At 35.7% G+C, this 18,789-nt stretch overlaps 1 protein-coding gene across 9 annotated transcripts in view; it reads left to right on the top strand.

Moving 5' to 3' along the window:
- Positions 1–18,789, top strand: part of LCORL (ligand dependent nuclear receptor corepressor like) — an 84,252-nt gene that overhangs the window by 45,131 nt on the left and 20,332 nt on the right. For 4 of the 9 annotated variants that reach the window (XM_032685409.1, XM_032685412.1, XM_032685411.1 and 1 more), the window contains exons 6-7: positions 8,165–8,255; positions 17,520–18,705. In XM_032685409.1, the coding sequence (XP_032541300.1) occupies positions 8,165–8,255; positions 17,520–18,675 (1,247 nt within the window). In that variant the 3' untranslated portion in view covers positions 18,676–18,705. Of the gene's footprint in view, positions 1–4,488; positions 4,561–7,162; positions 7,216–7,382; positions 7,445–8,164; positions 8,256–9,663; positions 13,930–17,519; positions 18,706–18,789 lie in introns of those variants that run through there. The other 5 variants (XR_004356607.1, XM_032685414.1, XM_032685410.1 and 2 more) reach the window with 5 other exon arrangements.

The following is an 18,789-nucleotide window of genomic DNA, read 5'->3' as shown; positions in this document are numbered from 1 at the left end:
CTTTTACAGATATAAGGGTCTGTGTTAATCCTGTAATACTGCCAACCAAAGGGAAAAGTTGACCTTTTGTCACGTACCATACTAAAAAAGTTGAAAGAAGGCAGAACTAAGTGTTTTGGGTTTCGTTTGGTTTGGGGTTTGGTTTTTTTTTTTAATATACATTGTCAGAATGAGAGCAGATCTGGTATGTGTGTGCCTAATGATGCAGTCTTTAATTGGATGACATCCTTGGGGGCAGGGAAGTCTGACATGGATTTCTCATGCTGAGTATACCTATTCTAGATTAAATTTCAAACATCCTTTCTCTTTGACAGCAAAAGCATTAAGAAATAGTGGAATTCCTACTTTTATTCTGTGTGGTTGGCAGAAACCAGTTAATACCAGGGTTTAGTAAATACCTTATGCAGATTAAATCCTGAGAAAATGTCTGTTGTGCTTTCTGCTATTGGTGAATTACCAGGTTTTAGAGATTTATAATTGGCCAGGTTGAGGCACGTTTCTTTTGCAAGGACAACAAAAAAACCACTTTCCTGATACCAGTGCTATTGCCTTTTGCTTACTTCAACAGCTACTTATAAATAACTGGTTTTAAATGTCCATGAGGGAGCAAAGTCCCCAATGACAGGTTCTGGTTGTTGCTGAGCCCAAATAAATCTTTGAGGAATGAAAGGGAAGGCAGAGAGTGAACAGGGCAGGGACAGGAAGAAGGTTGTGCTGCCACAACTGTTTGAAAATCCATTAATCTTTTATCTAAGAAAACCCTGAAATATAGAGAAATTAAGTTATTTAAATTTTTTTTTTAAATATCTTTGGAGGTTTTTTTTTTTACAATCAGGCTAAATAACAAGTTTAGAAATGTGCACCTTCAGTGAAACAGCTTAGGCTAAAATAGTTGCTCAGCACACAGAATACAACTTACACAGTAAACTATATAAGATACTGTAGATTCTCAGAACTGAAACTGCCGTGTTTGCTGGAGCGCTTTGCAGATGTTCAAGGTACTGGTCTTGCTGTGAAATTTAGAGCTGCTGATGAAATAAGACTGTAGTTGGAGAAAGGTGGCTTGAACATCATACCTATCAGGAAAGTTGTTTTGTGCTTCCTGTTTCCCATTAACATACCAATTTTGAGCTATTTTAGCTTTTCACTGTAGTGATGGCAGCACAAGCAAATAAGATCAAGATGAAAAAAGTCAGCTTCCTCATTTTATTTGCATTGTGTTCTATGTGTAAAGATTAAAGAAAAAGGTATTTCAATTAGCTTTTGTCAAAGACTATGTGTTATTATTCTGCCTATCTCTCACTTCTGTATTTGCCTGAAGGAAGCTTGTTTATAATGAAGTGTCACATGCTTACAGTAGGAAATTATGAAGGTTTTTTAATTGGATATATTTTTAAAAATATATAGTTCTGTATCTAACATAGTATACTTCTTCAGTCTGGAGACTTATAAAAGCTATACCAGGATTCCCTTCTTAGTAGTATTGTTTAACTGTCATGCAACTCTTCCTACCATTTGCTAATTGTAATTCCTGTTAGGATTTCCAAATGAAGTGGCAATAACAGAGTAGGAAGTTTAAATTTGTTCAGATTTGCTGGATCCTCAAGGTTAAAGTCTTTTCAATTCAAATCCTGTTAAGCAGATAATGACTTAAATATAAATGCTTTAGGTTCATTTTCTGTTTAGGCAGCTGCTTTGTATTTACAGTAGTTGTCTTTGAAATCAATGATCTAAATAGTAAAACAGACAGTCTCGTTTCTTTACTATGGCAGTGATTCTTGCACTTGAGAGGAAGGTGTAAACTGTTTTCCAGATTACTCAAAGCAGTTGCTTTTGCACTGAGCAGACCCAAGCTAAGTGCTAGCTCAACACTGAAAGAAGGTTCTGCCACCAAAGTTCTCCATTGAAGAAAGCTTTTTACTTTCCTCCAGTACCTACAGGCCATCTCTGAAGCACTCCAAAAAAACCTTACGTCTGTCACTTCCAGATCTGATACCCCTGTATGTTGGGCTTATATGACAAAGTTTTAGTAGTTGGGGAGCACTGTAGGGTGGCATCTACAAGAATGTGTCAGGGCTTCCCTGTGCAAGGCACAGCCAGCTCTGCAACAGAGACCCAAGTGGAGCACATCAGGGAGAAAGTGCAAAAATGCTGGACAGGCAGAGGAGTGAGAAACAGCACAGTGAACAACAAGATGAGAGAAAGGGGAAGGGAGGTGCTCCAGAAATCAGAGTGGGTATTTCCATGGAGCACAGCGAGAGGGCCACAGTGAAGCGGGTGTTCCACTGCAGCTTATGGAGCAGGTATTTGTTCACATTGCAGCCTGTGGAAGACTTTACATTGGAGCAGCTGGATATTTCCTGAAGGATCTGTGGCCTGTGGAGAACCCACAATGGAGGAGGAGAAAAGTGTGAGGAGGAAAAAGCTGTAGAGAGGAATCATACCCATTACCAATCCTACCTATGCCACCTGGGGGTTAGGGAGATAGAGGAGCTGGGAGTTGAGCCTGGGAAAAGGTAGAGTAGGGGAAGCACTTTCATTTTTGTCTTTTTCTCATTATCCAAATTAATTTTAATTTGCAATAAATTAATTTTCCTCAAGTCCATTTTACCTATAATGGTCACTGGCAAATGATATCCTGGTATTTATCTTGATGACCTTCATCTTATTTCTCCCTCCATTGAGGAGGGGGACAGAGAGGAGCTGAGCTGGGGACTAGCTACTGGCCAAGATCAACCCATTGCACTCCTAGTACTGAAGCATTTAGTACTGAATACTAGTATTTAAGCACTGGTATCCAGGTATGTCAGTTTGGCACCTGACTTGTGTTGGAGTCTCCAATTATCCTCTGCTTTCCTCTGCATATGGAAGTGGTAATTTAGCAGAATGCTTTAATTCCTGTGCACCTTAGTGGTAAATAATCAGGCAATCATCTGTAAATTAGCAGCAACTTTCTCCAGAAATACCTGTATCTTGCTCTTTTTTTCCTCATCTGTGTAACTCATAAGGCTGTCCAGGCCTTGAAAAGAATATTCTGTACAGTGAAAGAGAATGTGTTTTTCATGCACTGCTCCTAACAAAAAACCAAAATTGTATACTTTTGCAACATTGCTTGTCCTCCAAACTAAGCCAATGAAGAAGCAGCATCCTTGCAGAGTAAAACGGTGAGTGAGGAACAGTCTTCAAATATCCTACAGCAACTTATTTCCTCATGCAGTCATGGTGCTGAGCCCTTTCAGGAATGTTCCCAAAAGCAGCTAACTCTGATGCAGAGGCTTCTTTCCCTTGATATAGATAGGGGAGAGTTGATAGCTCTCAAGATTCTAAGCAAGGTGACTTACAAGAGTCAGAAGCCGTACAAATGTATAATCTGTTAGTTTAACTGTGCAAGGTTTTTCTTGTTTCTAGGTCTTCTAGAAACAATGGTAGTGTATAAACATAGCCAAAAAGTGCAAGAAAATTTTCATAATTCCCATGTTTCATTGACCCATCATAGTTTGGAAGACATCAAAGCTGGCAGTGTATTGAAAGAATTCCAAACATTACTGAAAATAACCTTTTATTTTCTTAAGATCCTGTTTTTGCTATATGTATTGGGAAAAATACTATGTTTTTGAAGATATACATACTGTGTTCACAAAGATAAATTACATGAGCTGGAAATACATTCAAGAAACAGTATAATACTTCTGCACAAAAAAGACACCGTAAAGAGGTACATTTTTGAGGCAAGTAGGTGTATATTCCTTGGCTACCAGGGTGTCTCACAGCCAAATTCCTTGTCAGATGCTCACTTGCTTGCTTCCCACACAATGGCACAGAGGAGAAAATGGGAAGAACAGAAAGGAGAGCGTATGGGTTAAGAACATGGCCACTGCTTACCACTTGCCATCGTGGGCAAAACAGACTCTGTTTGGGTAAAATAACTCAAATTATTGCTTATTAAAATAAATATTTAATTTTTAATTCAGGTAGTAGAAACAAAAAGATACATTACAACACTGCCTTTCTTCTCTCCCAGGCTCAGTGTCGCTCCAGGTTCCCTTGTGACCACCAGAGCCCGCCCCTCTGGTGCAAGGGTAATGGGTGTGCAGTGTCCACAGTCTGTACCTAATGGTTTCTCTCTGCCTTTGGGCTTTCCTCTGCTTTTTCTTCATTCTTTTGGTTCCTGTTTTCTCTGTCCATCTGGCACTTTTTCCCCTTTCTTAAATGTGATTTCACAGAGATTCAGCCCAAATGACTGAATCAGCCATGCCCTGCAATGGGTCTGCTGGAGCCAGCCAGGACCGTCTGTGTCCAGCACAGGGCAGCCCCTCGCCTGTCCTGACAGATGCTGCCAAGACCGTGCTGTGGACACCCAAAACCTGACCATACAGCTTACATCTAGCAGTTTTTCGTGTTGCAAAATACCACATCAAGTCAGCAAAAAGTTGTTAGTCAAAGCTGTAGTTAAGAATTAATAAAAGGCTTTGATGTTCTTACTGACAGTTCCATGAAAAGAGTTTCTGTGTGCAGCAGCACAGGAAATAGCCAGCAAAAGGCAAGACACCATCAGGAAAGGTATGGAAGGCAAGACTGTTGTTTTGTTGCTACAAAAACCTTTATGGTGTGTGTGTGGGCAAGGTAAAGGGAGAGTTGTTATTTACTAAATCTCACTATATTAGAACTAAGGAAGGCTTGCTGAAACTTCTTAGAGGAGGAGGCAGGTTTGTAAACACCTGCAGTTTGTAAACACCAGGAACTGCTGTGACAGGAGGTTGTGAAGAGGGACAGTGTCAGTGGGTTCACAAAGAGCCTTAGACAAGTTCACAGCTAACAGAACCAAGGGCAGAAACCAAAGCTAGAGTAGGCAGGGATGTATCTCTGAGATCCCTAAGCCAGTGATAGCAGCTACTAGGAGAGTAGGAGAGGAAGGAGCTGCAAGTGGTGGCCACACTAGTAGAGTGCTTGCCATCTCTGGATACTGAGAACTCACTAGAGTAGGTTATCTGATCCAGTAAGAAAGTTCATTGTAGCTAGTGAAAGATCTCCTGAAACCCAGAAATTTGCTAAAATCAGTGCAGAAATACCAATTGTAAGAACTCAAGGTTGACCCATATGGTTTCTGTTGCTTCCCCTTCCCCTCCCTGTTTCTCTAGCATCACTAGTCTGGAGGAGTTTCAAATGATTGTGGTCCTGATTATTTTGAAGATGAACTTTGATCACACTTAGTTATGTCTTAGTTACCTGATAATCTGGTGCTGAGAAGCAAAGGGCAGAGGTTGAGCCATTTCTTTGAAGATCAAAATGATTTAATTTGCACAGAAATAGCTTCATTAGAAGACCACGAGTAGCATATCTGAAAAAATCTGAGAATTTTTTTATATTATCCAGTGTTACATAGTATTGTTTATGAAGACTGTCATCTTAGTAGTCATGGCTTTAGCTAAGAGTGGAAGTAATTTCATGGCTTTTATTAAAACCACTTAAGAGAGTGGGTTTTCTGTTCCTGGTATCATTCAGTTCCTATTCAGAATTCTTGCTTTAATACCTATTTTGAGAGATTTGATAAGAAATAGTAAAAAGTTCTGGCTCAGTTTAGAGAAAACTACTCCTACCTTGCAAGTAACAAGTTTTCAAGTTTCATTGTCCACATACAGGATGGCCCTTTGCAAACTCTTTGGTCTCATACCTAATGTACCAAAGTGAACTTTGGTACTACTGTGTATATATACATACGTTCCTTTCATTAGGTGGGATTTTATTATATTTTAAGGCTTTATAGCAAATGCTCTCACTTTCCTACCATTTGGAGGTGTTTTTTTGAGAGGGTTGTTTTGTGATTTGGTTTGGTTTGGTTTTTGCTTTCTGTTTGTTTTTGGTTTTTTTTTTTTATTTCAAATGAAATCACTGAATAAAAATCTGGAGTACAGTGACTTTATCTGATATTTTGTATGGATATCAAATTTCTCACATGGTTCTTTTTACTGAGTATCATCTTCCCATAAAGCATTGTCTTCAGGGAAGTGTCATGTACTTAATTAATGCATTTGCTGAATTGGAGGAACTGTCTTGAATCTGAAATGACTTCAGTTCTGCTTACCCTTTAGAGGCCCAAAGTGTATCTAATTTTTGGGTTCAGAAGCCTGCATTTTCAGTACTGTGTCCTTTTAAGTCATTTTTCAACTTATTGCTAGCCTTGTATTGTCAAAGTCAATTCTGAAAGATTGGAAATGAGAATTATTTTGGTTAGATTTCATTATGGAATTTTACAAGAGCCTTGGGTTTTGTTTGTTGGGGCTTTTTTTTCCTAAAAATCTAGTTAGCTAGAAATTTTTTTTGTAAATTGGTTAGAAATTATTAGCTCTTCATTACTTTATGAGTTGTCAACTTTGAAGTAGTTTTTTCTCCAGTGACTTTCTCCAGTGATCTCTTCTAAACTTTATCATATTGCGTATGAATATCAATTGCAGATGGAAAAACTGTTGTGAAAGGGAACACACAAACACTTAAGAAAGGAAGATGTACTTTGTATGACTGACAGAACACAGCAGACAAAATCTGTCTTGCACAGGACTTGGGGACACTGCAAGCTTCAGTATTTGGTGGGCCAAATAGTCCCTGTAGAGTATTTCTGTAGTGTTTTTAATTGGCTTTTTCTTCTTTAACATCACTGCATCAGGGAGGTTGATTAACATTAGTCCTTCCTTTAACGTTCTTAGGGTTAAGGAAGACTTTGAAAGAAATGTATTCAGAAGAAAAGGAGCATCTTTGACGAGTGGCATGTTTATAAATATTTTTCTCCTAATGCTGACTCATGATGTTACTTTCTCTACCCTTCTTCCACAAAATAGTTGCAGAAGAACAGTCTAGAAAGCAGTACAAAACAAATAGTTGGCTTTGATTATTACACAGAACTCTATTTCTTTGCATTATTGGTAAAAAGGGGAGGTACCCAAACAATTTTCCTGACATCTTATTCTGCTGTTCGCATTTGGATTCTTCAACCAGTGCCTCATGTCTGCATCTGAGGCTGTGGGAAAATATATACAGTTGATTGATGCTTTAGAAATAATAAGCAGTAACATGAAAATGACACTGTAAATGTAATAAGGGGTAGTATGAGGGTGATTGTAGAGTTGAATGTTGAGCTACATGTTGAAACTGAAAATTGAATTCGCAGAACTCAGGCACACAAAACAGCCCAAGTTTGAAACAGAGAACCAAGGAAGAAAGGTATGAAATTAAATATATTCAGGGGATTTAAGTATGATTAAAATGTGTTGGGTTTTTTTTAAAGAAAAATCTTTAAGCTAAAAGTAGTATTTCAAGTGCTAATTAGTTTCTTTAGTTTTCAGTGTTTTTAAATACTGATTTTTAAAAAGTGTGTTTTCCTGTTTCAGTGCTTCACAGACTTCAACAGCCAGCTATAAATCTTGAATTTAGCATTTACCAGCGACTTAACAGAGTAGACTTCCACCCCAGAGTCCCACCTCTTCCTATTTCTCTAATTTCATTATTGCATATATGTGGAGGCAGCAGGAGGAATCTCTATAAATAAATTGTTTAAACCTTTAATGGCATAGGTCTCATTTTCTTAAAACCCTGTACTGGGCTCAAGCTTGCTTCCCAGTTGCTGGAGTACTACCTGCTTATCCAGTTACGTGGTCTGGTCTCATAGCTGACCCTGCTCTGAGCAGGAGGTTGGTCTAGAGGCCTCCTGAGATCCTTATTAACCTGAATTGTCCTGTAAGCCTAGGATTTAGTTAGGTGAATTTTAACTTCAGCATCAGACTTGTTTGTTTACAGTATGTAAATATGAATAATAATAATAGTAATATCAAGTGCATTGTTTTGGTTGCCTTGAAAGCAAACAGTGCAATATAGATGCATACGTGATTTTAAGGAAAGCAGTCAAGTTTCTGTTTAGTACAGATTCTTTTAGATTTTATTCTCTCTGAATGGGTTTATTTTTTATTTTTTTCCATATTTTAAAAAAGTGTTTTTCCAAATGAAATGTACAAAATCATTTGCTGATGGCTGACATTGTTAACGGATTATGGTGTCAGAAATTTTAAAAAAACAAAGTAGCTGCTTGAAAATTGTACCATAGGTAAAAAATATTTTTTAACAAAATCTTTGAGATCCTTAAACCACTGTTATCATCACTGCTCGTTCTTTGCAGGGGATGGAGTGCTAGATCTCTCTACGAAGAAAAGCGCAAGGTTGGAAGAACCAAAATATGATCCATTGTGTTCTGAAAACTCAGTGTCTGGGTAAGCAACATTTAGGACTCTCTTTGGCTTATCTAAAAGACAATCCGGGTTTCTCTTCTCTGGTCAGGTTTTATGTTCATAACATACTTGTATATACTGGCACACACATGTGGTTCCTATTTTGCTTTCAAAAGAATTTTTGTCACTCATAAGTGTGTGTCTATGTATATATCATATGTTTCATTTGTCTTTTTCCTTTTTTTCTGTTTAAAGAAAAGTTATCAGAACAATCACCAAACTTTAGTTCATGTTACTAAAAATTACCTGAAAATTGATTACATAACACATTAAAAGTAATAGAATAGTAGAAGAAAATGCAAATAATTCTTTTAGAGTTTATTTAGGAAACTTCAATTTTGGACAAAAATGACCATGTTAAAAATTAGATGTAAAATGTTCTTCAACTAACATGAACAAGTTAAATGACTATTATCTATAAAACTCCTTAATAAGAGAGAGAGCAAGCGCGTGAGAGAGAGCTCTTAATCATCGTACTTAAACTTACATCATGGTTCTGACTATGGTGTGTGGTGGCAAATGGTTAAATGTCTTTATTCAGCATGGAAAATGTTATTGCATCTGCTGAAAGCTACCACAAAATTAGTGAAATGCATTGTTTTGTTGGATTTTATGATCTTGGCATCCTCCCATCCACTAGCCATAGCAGGACCCTTTTTGTCACCTGTACGTCTTACCAAATAACTTATTGCAAATAGGACTACAGTAGCAGTATTTGTTGAATGATGTAGAAGTGCATTTTATTAATTTACTCATACGAAGAAGTTTGAAAATGAGTATGACTTTGTAACTAGTGAGCTGTAAGTAGTGACTAGAAGTTTTTTAAACTGTGTCTTATTTTGCGAAAATGGACTTGATTGTTAACAACAGCACTTTTATCTTACTGTTGTAGAAAGCCTAGTTTTGTGTAAGTCTGGGATGTTTGTGTGTAGTTATGTACTTATTGCTGCAAATTTTCTATGAGGGGGTTGACTCTTTTATTACTTGTTTAGCGGTAACGTCACGTTTCTACTAACAAAAACTCCTTCAGGATTTGGGTATTTAATGGAACGTTAATTGTATAACTAAAATTATAACAGTGTTGCTCTGCAAGCATGTGAACAAGGGAATAACAAGCACATGAGACTATTATCCAATACTGAGCTAGGATATAAAGTTCTTGGAAGGGCTGCTGTAGAAGCCACCGTATGATTTTTGACGTACTGTCCTACCAGAACTGTAAGTTTGCTAGGATAATCATTTAACTACCACATCTCAAAGACTAAAAAGTATCAGAAGCAGTGATGTTACCGAAGCAAGGAGTATAATAAAGGAGTGGACCCTTCCCTTCCATAGCTGTGTGAGAGTCTCTCATACATCAGTTTACCATCGTTTCATTCCATCCATCCAGGAGACTACACAGAAACAGAGAGGACTATGTGGAAAGAAGTGCTGAGTTTGCAGATGGTTTGCTCTCAAAAGCTTTGAAAGACATTCAGTCTGGAGCACTGGACATAAATAAAGCAGGCATACTTTATGGCATACCTCAAAAAACTTTACTTCTCCACTTAGAAGCCTTACCAGCAGGAAAGCCTGCACCTTTTAAAAATAAAACTCGAGATTTCAATGATAGTTATTCATTTAAAGACAGTAAAGAAACTTGTGCAGTCCTACAAAAAGTAGCCTTGTGGGCAAGAGCTCAAGCAGAGCGCACAGAAAAAAGTAAACTCAGTCTACTTGAAACCTCAGAATTAAAATTCCCAACAGCTTCCAGTTACCTCCACCAGTTAACTCTACAGAGAATGGTCACTCAATTTAAAGAAAAAAGTGAAAATCTACAATATGAAACTTCAAGTCCTACTGTACAATTAAAAATTCCTCAGCTAAGAATAAGTTCTGTGTCCAAACCACAGTCTGATACTGCTGGTCTTCTGGATGTTATGTACCACGTTTCTAAAACCTCCTCAGTCTTAGAAGGATCAGCTCTTCAAAAATTGAAAAATATCCTCCCTAAACAGAACAAAATTGAATGTTCTGGACCTGTAACTCACTCAAGTGTTGACTCCTACTTTCTGCATGGGGACCTCTCTCCTTTGTGTCTTAATGCTAAGAATGGGACAGTAGATGGAACCTCAGAAAATACAGAAGATAGTTTGGATCGTAAAGATAATAAGCAACCAAGAAAAAAACGTGGCCGCTATCGGCAGTATGATCACGAAATAATGGAAGAAGCAATTGCAATGGTAATGAGTGGGAAAATGAGTGTTTCCAAAGCACAAGGAATTTATGGGGTACCTCACAGCACTTTAGAATATAAAGTAAAAGAAAGATCTGGAACGTTGAAGACTCCACCGAAGAAGAAACTCCGATTACCAGATACTGGCTTATTTAATATGACAGATTCAGGGACTGGCAGCTGCAAAAATAGTAGCAAGCCTGTGTAGAATAATTGTTAGCGAATTGTTGTGTGTGTGTGTATGTATGTCTGTATACACACACTACGTGAGAAATACATATGCTCACTCTGACAGAAGACGTGAAACTATACAGTTCAAAAACCACATACATGCCTTTTGAAAAATAGTTTTATTCAGGGTTTTCACTGTGGACAGAATTATAGAGTTGCTCACTTAATTCTGATAGTGTGTATTTAATATAATCCTTGTATAAATAGGTGAAAAGATTCAGGTTTTATTTAGTAGTCAATAGCATAAAGATGTTTTGGGAAAAGAAGTATTTGTCATGTGAAGCATAATTTTTAATTGGTGGAGAACCACTTTACCCATTCAATTATCCATCTTATTATGGAAATACACAACCGAGGGTTAGCAGACTTTATAGTTCACAGAATACTTGCAATAAATTGTAAGTAACTCAGATTATACAAAGCAGTGGATTTAAAAAAAAAAAAGGCTAGTTCCTTACAAGGAAGTGGATTTGTGAAGTATTAGTAGGATATAGTACATTCTGTGAAAAAAAAAAAGTTTATCGTTACTTAAATATCCAATACAAGTAAGAAAAACATTTCATTACTAAAAATGTGTGTTTAGCAGGCATAAACTGCATTTTTTTATCATTTTAAGAAAATTTTGTTGTTTGTTTAGAAAGAAATTGGTGTTTACAAAGTGTACACTTATGAAATCTGAGAAATTACTGTAGTTATAGAATTATTAAATATGAAATAAGATGGAATACTAAGAGCATAAAATAATTTAAACTTTAACATAATTTTCCTTTTTAGTTTGATGATTAAGGTAACTTGTAAGGTTTAAAAAGAAAGTTGGAATGCTACTTAGAGCATGTTCATAATGTGCACAGAATGAGCTTAAGAATGGTTTGGGTTTGTTTGTTTTTTTTGTTTAAACGTGCTGGTTAGTTGATGTTATGACTACTTAAAATTTATTTAAGGATTGTGTCACACTCCTATTGAAAAACCTCACTGTAACTGTAATGTATTTGCTGCTGTGACATTTCAAAACATTTTCAGTTTATCAAAATGAATACCAAGTTACATTATCATTTTGCTAATAACCAAATTTGCAGTTCAGGGTCTTGATAGAAATACAAATATTGAACAGTGAAGCTGTTTTGAACTTTCAATAATATAAAGTCTTTATAAATTTGGTAGTTAGAAGTTAGTTCATTTTAAATACATAACTTTTAATAGAATTTAAGGGAGACCAATTACCTTCATATTGCAGTTTTTACATAAATTTCAAAGTATTTACATTGGACTTTTTATCACACTTAATTTTTTTTATGTAATATCAAAAACATGTCTACATATGAATGGGGGCTTGCTTCATACATTCACTACTGAACATCAATGCCCTTTTCCTCTCACATGTATTTTTTTCTGTATGCATCTAATTTGGCATAGAAGAAGACTTTTCTCCAACTTTTATACGTGTCGTACACATGCACATATTTTTCTCCCCACTTAAATTTGCATGTGTATGGGTTAATTATATAAATAAATTGGTACATTGGATACATATGGGCCACATCAGGTAATTTTATTTATAGATAAACTTGCCATTAAATTCAGTGGAGAGCGTACTGCAATACTGATGGTAAAATCTAGCCCATATCTATTAACGCTACTAAAAAAATAACAACTTCCATTTTAAAACAGAATAATCCTTTGAAACTGCACAACCAATATCTCAGTTCTTTGGTCTCTCAGATCTACACTGAATCTCCTTCAGTCATTAAGGTTTACTTGCATATTACAGAATGAATCTCTCAGGCACATGGTGTGATTCTTGGGGTGTCCTGTGCAGGGCCAGGAGTTGGACTCGATGATCCTGACGGGTCCCTTCCAACTCAGCAGATTCTGTGATTCTAAGATTTTAAGCAGAAGTGTACCTGAAAAAGAGTTTGCAGAAGAGCAGGTGTCAGGGTCATCTTTCATTTTAAAAGAATTAAGCCATATTTTGTGAGGACCAGAAGGAATAATTTGTGAATATATCCCCACTGAAAAATGCAGTTGAAAAAACGTAAATGTTTCAACATCTGTCTTTATACAGTTTTACTTGCAAAAATCTGGGGCTTCAATACATTGCCTACTATTTGTACCATACTGATGTTTTCTACTCCTCAGACAATGTTAGAAATTTGAGTCAGAACTTTATATTGAAGGCAAGTAACAGTACTCTTTTTATATCATTTAAAAGATGACCTGACCAAAAATTTAACAGGATTCATAAAATCAGGGATCATTTTACTATTGACTTAACAGTACTCAGTAGTTTTGTATGTAATATTATAATTAATTTTCAACATTTTAGTACTTGTATTTATTTTTTGGTCAGAAATAGTAATTAAAATATTTTTTGATAGTTTATAGATGATACTCAACCTGTAAGTGTTTAAAGGAACAGAATTATTTGTTTCTAATTATTAGGCTAACCTTTAATTACACAACTAAGGAAAGGCAGGGAAATGTGTAAATTCTCCTTCCCCAACCCCTATGTATTTCATTAATTGTCATTTAAATTATACATTTTGAACTGTTTTATAAATTCAGTTACCAGTCACTACTTAGTAATTGACAATTTCTGAAAATTCCTGTTTCAGCAGACTTTTAAATGAAGGCGAAAGCAAGCCCTACATGCTTTCTACTTATTTGAATGTTTCTCAAGTATTTTATATTAAAAAACAGTGCCTCTGTTTTTAGAACTACTGCTCAGTAAAGCTGTTTAAACCATTTCTGGTAGCTAATGACAATTTTATATTAAATTGTATATTAACTTTAGTGAGACTGATTTTTTTAGTTGTTTACAGTACAAATACTTGTATTTGTTTTTTAATTGCAGTATTTCCATTGTCGCAGTAATTTAGTAAAACTCTGTGGCTGCCTTGATTTTTGACAGATTTTTGTTAACAACTGATTTTTAGGCAATTAGTTATATTTATGCATAAATCAATTGCACTATAATTCATGAATTATTTATTACAATATTTTCTAATGAATTCCATGTATTTGTCTTGTGTTGTAAATGTACTGTAATTCTGTTTCTTCTTTGTGTTGTTATATTCCTAAATCTGATTGTATGAATTTAATTGTTTAGTTAACGTGTTTCTACGTTGTAATTTGTAGTAAAGCACTTCAATGCTTTTGCACATAAATTTACAACACTGATGTGTGATTGATTTGCTCATTCAGTAAAAAAAAGAAAGAAACAAAAACCTGTACACTGACTTATTTGACTTATTCCTGAGGCACAAGTTTATTAGCAGTGGCATAAGATCAAGAACTGTACAAATTAAGCACATAATTACTAATTTACTATGAGAATTTCATCAGAAATAGTAGCTTTAAGGAAAGATGGTTTCTTTTCTCAGATTGATTCATTGTTCATTAAGGAGAAGAAATTCAGAGAACTAATTTTCTAACAGTTACCCCCTTTAGTTTGCAGCTAAAAATGATACATTATGGATAAGATATAGCTTTTTTGAGGTATTTATTTACTTAGTAAAGTCAGAAAACAAACATTTCTGTAAGACAGATTTATATTTCTATAATAGTTTATGCCGTTCGTATGAGTACTTGAAAGTATGTTTTCTGTTCTGGTTTTGTTCCTGTTCCCACTCTGTAAAGAACTTGCTAGATTGATCTATCTTATCTCTGGCTCGAGATGACAGAAGACAGACCTCTAGGGAAGGACCTCTTTTGGGAGTCGTCTGATAGAGCTCTTTGCTGATAGTTTTTGTGGAGCAGGCAAAGTTTTACTTCTTCTATACGTAAAATAATATGTTGAAAGGCTGGTAATGAACCTTATCATGTCACTGCCTTTGTGCCAGTTTTGGACTCCAGCCTCGCTCCGTGTCACTAACTACCCCTGTCCTCCAGAAAGGAAATAGTGTCATTCCATGTTAACCCTTGTCTGCAGTGATGCCTTGCACAAAGGTACGGGGGGAGCAGTGCGTAGTGGTCCTCTCACCTCAGCCCCTCCGTTTCCTTCCCGCTCTCTCCAGCCATCTTTCTGTCTGTGATTTGGAGGAGGTGTAAGACAGTTCTGTGAGGGAAGCGTGCAGTTGTGAACGTGATAGCTCTTCCCTATATGAAATTATTGTTTAAGCCTTTTATCCTGAGGATAGTCTAAACTACTGTATGATAACGCAAATTTAAAGCGCTGTAGGAAGGAATTACAGGAGACTGAAGTATAATTCCATAGTTTTATTGAAAAGCTACAAATAATTAGTTTGTTTAAATATATTGATATCTCTTCAGAAAGACACTTCAAGGAAAATGTATTGCTTTAATGCTTGAACTTGTTTGTGTAGTAAGCTCTGCTCCCAGATGGTGATTAAGTAAGGGCTTGATGTGTTTCCACAAACTTGGAAGATCGTGAGGAATGTGGTACTATTGCAATAGAACAGGTGAAGTTAAGTTGTCTGTCAGCTTTAGAAACTAATTCACGCTAAGGGAAAGCAGATCACAGATGTCACACAGGGGTAGATAACCAGGAAAGATTTTGTTTTAGAGAAATGTCCAGTATGTCTGTGATAACCAGGATATTCCTTTATACAACAAGTTAATCTTCACATAGCAAATGCAAAACAGTTTTGAGGCCTGTGGAAATTTTGGTTACTGACTTTGAGAAGGTTGTAGGGCTCCAGAAGTTTCTTTCACCACTGAACAGACTTTAAGTAGCAGTTATGGATACAGATTCTCTACAATTAAAGCTCTCCAGTGAAACTATAGACCTACCTTGCAAGTCTAGACAGACAGAAAGGTACCTGTTTAAAGATTCATTTTAAAAAAGACTGTACCGTAGCTATCTTTAGCAAATTAGTACTTAAAAAATTTACTCTTGATATACAAACAAAATATTGAAGATGAAGACCTGGTGCCATGTTAATTTTTCCAGTTGACCTTTCAAAACATTGTTTAATTAAACTCGTGGTGGTGGGGAGGGCAATCCTTTTTATCCTTTATTGTATTACTAGAATAAGCTTTGTTTTCACAAGTGTTGATACATTTCAGCACCTTGTGACTCCTGAATTAGTTAAGAGTAAGTCAGACTCTTCTCAGAGTAGTGGTATTTCAAAAACAGTTAAATCCTGACAATGACATTCCCTTGAATAATGCTGTTTCTACTTTAGATTGCAGGTGCAAAGAGGATTTTAAGACTTAATGATTTCAGTTTAAGCATAATCGCAATTTCAACTAGTACCAGCACAATTATCTTGCACTTTTATGAGTTAGTATCACCTAGATGCTTGATTTTGAATATATACCATTTCATACAGAATATTACAGGAGAAGGAAAAAACACAAAGAATTATTATGTAGTGTTGGCTGGTTTTAAGCTCTAAACTTTAAAATCTGTGTAGGACAATAAAAATACAAATTTGTATGTAATAATTTCTATTAAGATACTTGAAGCTAAAAGTTATTATTGATGTAATAATTCTGGGTGTGTGTTAATGAATAGGTAACTTTATATAAATACAGCACATCAAATTTTAAATATGTTCATTCGTTGATCAATATAGTTGTAAACCAAATCAAAACAAATTTTTTTCAAAGTGTAGGCTTAAATGCGAAAAAAATTACAGGGGATAATAGGGAAAAAAGTTAGTGTCATGTTCAGAGTTTGGTGATATGTTTAAATAATATATACTTTTCTAAAACAGAATTCTTCTAACATTTTCTGCTCATGCAATTGATTTCAGTAAAACATTTGAACTAGGTGTTAACTATCTGTTGATAGTTGCTATCCAGCATAAGGATTTTGTATTTAATTGAAGAAATACCTGTATTAATTTCTACCATGGAAAATTTTCAGCTTTTCAATATAAATGATTGATTAGGTAAGTAGTGCCATTAGTTTTAATAATTTATAAGAAATTGATTAAATAGTTAAGATAGTATTTTATAAGTTATTTTATTTTTAGTTAATATTTTTGAGAACAACTGCTCAACAGTCCTATCTAGATATAGGCCTACCCTGTATTTGAGATTTAAAGGATATTAACCTTTATCACAGAAGTTACTTATTCTCTGTTTTTGTTTAACTAAGGAATCTGTGTGTGTGTGTGTGTGTGTGTGTGTGTGTGTGTGTGTGTGTGTGCACGCGCACGTGTGTGTGTGTATGTGTAATATATTACAATGAAGAGCCTGTGACGCACCACTGCAATTTATTTGAAAACTGGAAGTCAAACTTTTACCTTCAAAGAACAATAACAGTAGCAAGTGGCTGTTTTTCCCATTTTCTGTTAGCTCGTTAGGTATTCTTTAAAAATAAATAGAGAAATGAAAATGTCCTTAGAAATATCTTCAAGTGTATCCTGAAAAGCACTCAATACACTTGGATATTTAAATATCTGAGAGTGGGATTTGGGAGAGATGGATCCATTCTTTCTTCTACCACAACCTTGACCTTAGTCATTTACCTTCTCTGTGCCTCAGTTAGTGAAATGGGAGTAATATGAAGCTCACCAGGTTCTTGATAAGGTTTTCCTTCATTAACGGCTAAAATAGTTTGAAATATCAGAAAGTTAACATTATTGTAATTATATATATAGTTCTTTTTGCCCCTAATTTCTTCCTTATTATTTTTATTAATGGTAGTGCTGTCACTGATGAGGTGCACATCATTGCTGGTGACACTTGCAAGTGTGATTGAATAGTGCAAATAGAGCAGAACTGTTTTGTAAACTTCAGGTTTTTAGGTTTGAGTTTAACCATTATAAAAACCATTAGATGTGGTGTTTTACTGTAATTTATATTTTGTTTTGATTTGTTTTCATTTTCAGTTCAAGCTCAACAGCTGATGCAAATTCAGAGGAAACAGCTAATTTGGAGAAAGGAAAATCAACATTAAACAAAGTTTTGGAGTCTTTTTGTTCATATCACTGGCAACAGACTCTGGCTATGTTAAAATTCTTAATACAAGATGAAAATGTTCCTATAGTTTGCAGTTGCAAGCAAACACATTTGGTCCACTCTGAAACTCCCAGTTCCCTTACTGAAGAGGATGTTCACGTTTCATTTTGCAGTTGCGATGGACATGTGCTGACGAAAAGGTGCTGTTTACAAAATCAAAGGCCAAACACTTGTTTACCACCTCTGTCTGTTTGTATTAAAGATTTCCATTCTTTGTCATGCCAAGCTGTAACGATTGGATGTATTAAGACAATGGTGAACAAAGCATGTAGTTCTCCTAAGTATTGTGCTGACCAATTGCAAAATTATAACAGGCATTCTGTGAAAGCAGCAGCATGTACATACTCAGCTAAGGACTGTGATCTCTTAAGCAGCATTAAAAATGCAAATAGATCTCGCAGCCCATCACCACCTCCACTGTCACCTGTACACAGCAAAGAATTTGAATCATCGGAAGGATCGGTTATGGATTTTCCAACTTTAGACAACAACAAGCTTGAAATATCCATCAACCAGCCTCCATCCCTCCTGCCAGCTGAAGGAAGCAAAGAAGAATTTGAATATGGAGGTAAAACATGCAAAGGAAAAGAGACTGAATGTTCAGATGGAACATGGATGTCAATAGACACCCAAAGCAGTGATGATTACATTAGTTCTGAGAAGTCTGAGCAGGGTGAACATTCTGCCATTTTTCAAGGTTTAATGGACCGCATTAATGAAAAGCTGAAATCAATAGACACTACAGATATAGCAACAAATCTTGTAAAACTTTCTAGCAGTGACAGGGCACCAGAAAATGATGTCAAATTGGGAGACTTCGTAACGTCTCTTTTGCATAATGCTAAGGCAAGTGATTACAGCTTTATGGAATTACTTCGCCAACACGATAAACAAATGGAAAATAAAATCATCCAGACAAGATTTCGCAAGCGTCAGGAAACTTTATTTGCAACATATAATTCTCCTGATTCACCAGTCATTTCGACGACAGTCTTTGCAAATCAAGAGAGAGCTTGCAAGCCTTGATGAAACTCTTGTAAGAAAAAAGTCAATTTCTGAGAGAAATGCAAAGAATCTACAAAAAAATTCGATATAAATACATCCAAATAAAGACATAGTTTTACTGTGATAGAAGATGAG

The sequence above is a fragment of the Chiroxiphia lanceolata genome, chromosome 4 (genome assembly GCF_009829145.1).
Source record: "Chiroxiphia lanceolata isolate bChiLan1 chromosome 4, bChiLan1.pri, whole genome shotgun sequence".
Taxonomy (NCBI): domain Eukaryota; kingdom Metazoa; phylum Chordata; class Aves; order Passeriformes; family Pipridae; genus Chiroxiphia; species Chiroxiphia lanceolata.
Note: the sequence above shows the minus strand (reverse complement) of the source record. Positions and strands in the feature narration are given on the sequence as shown.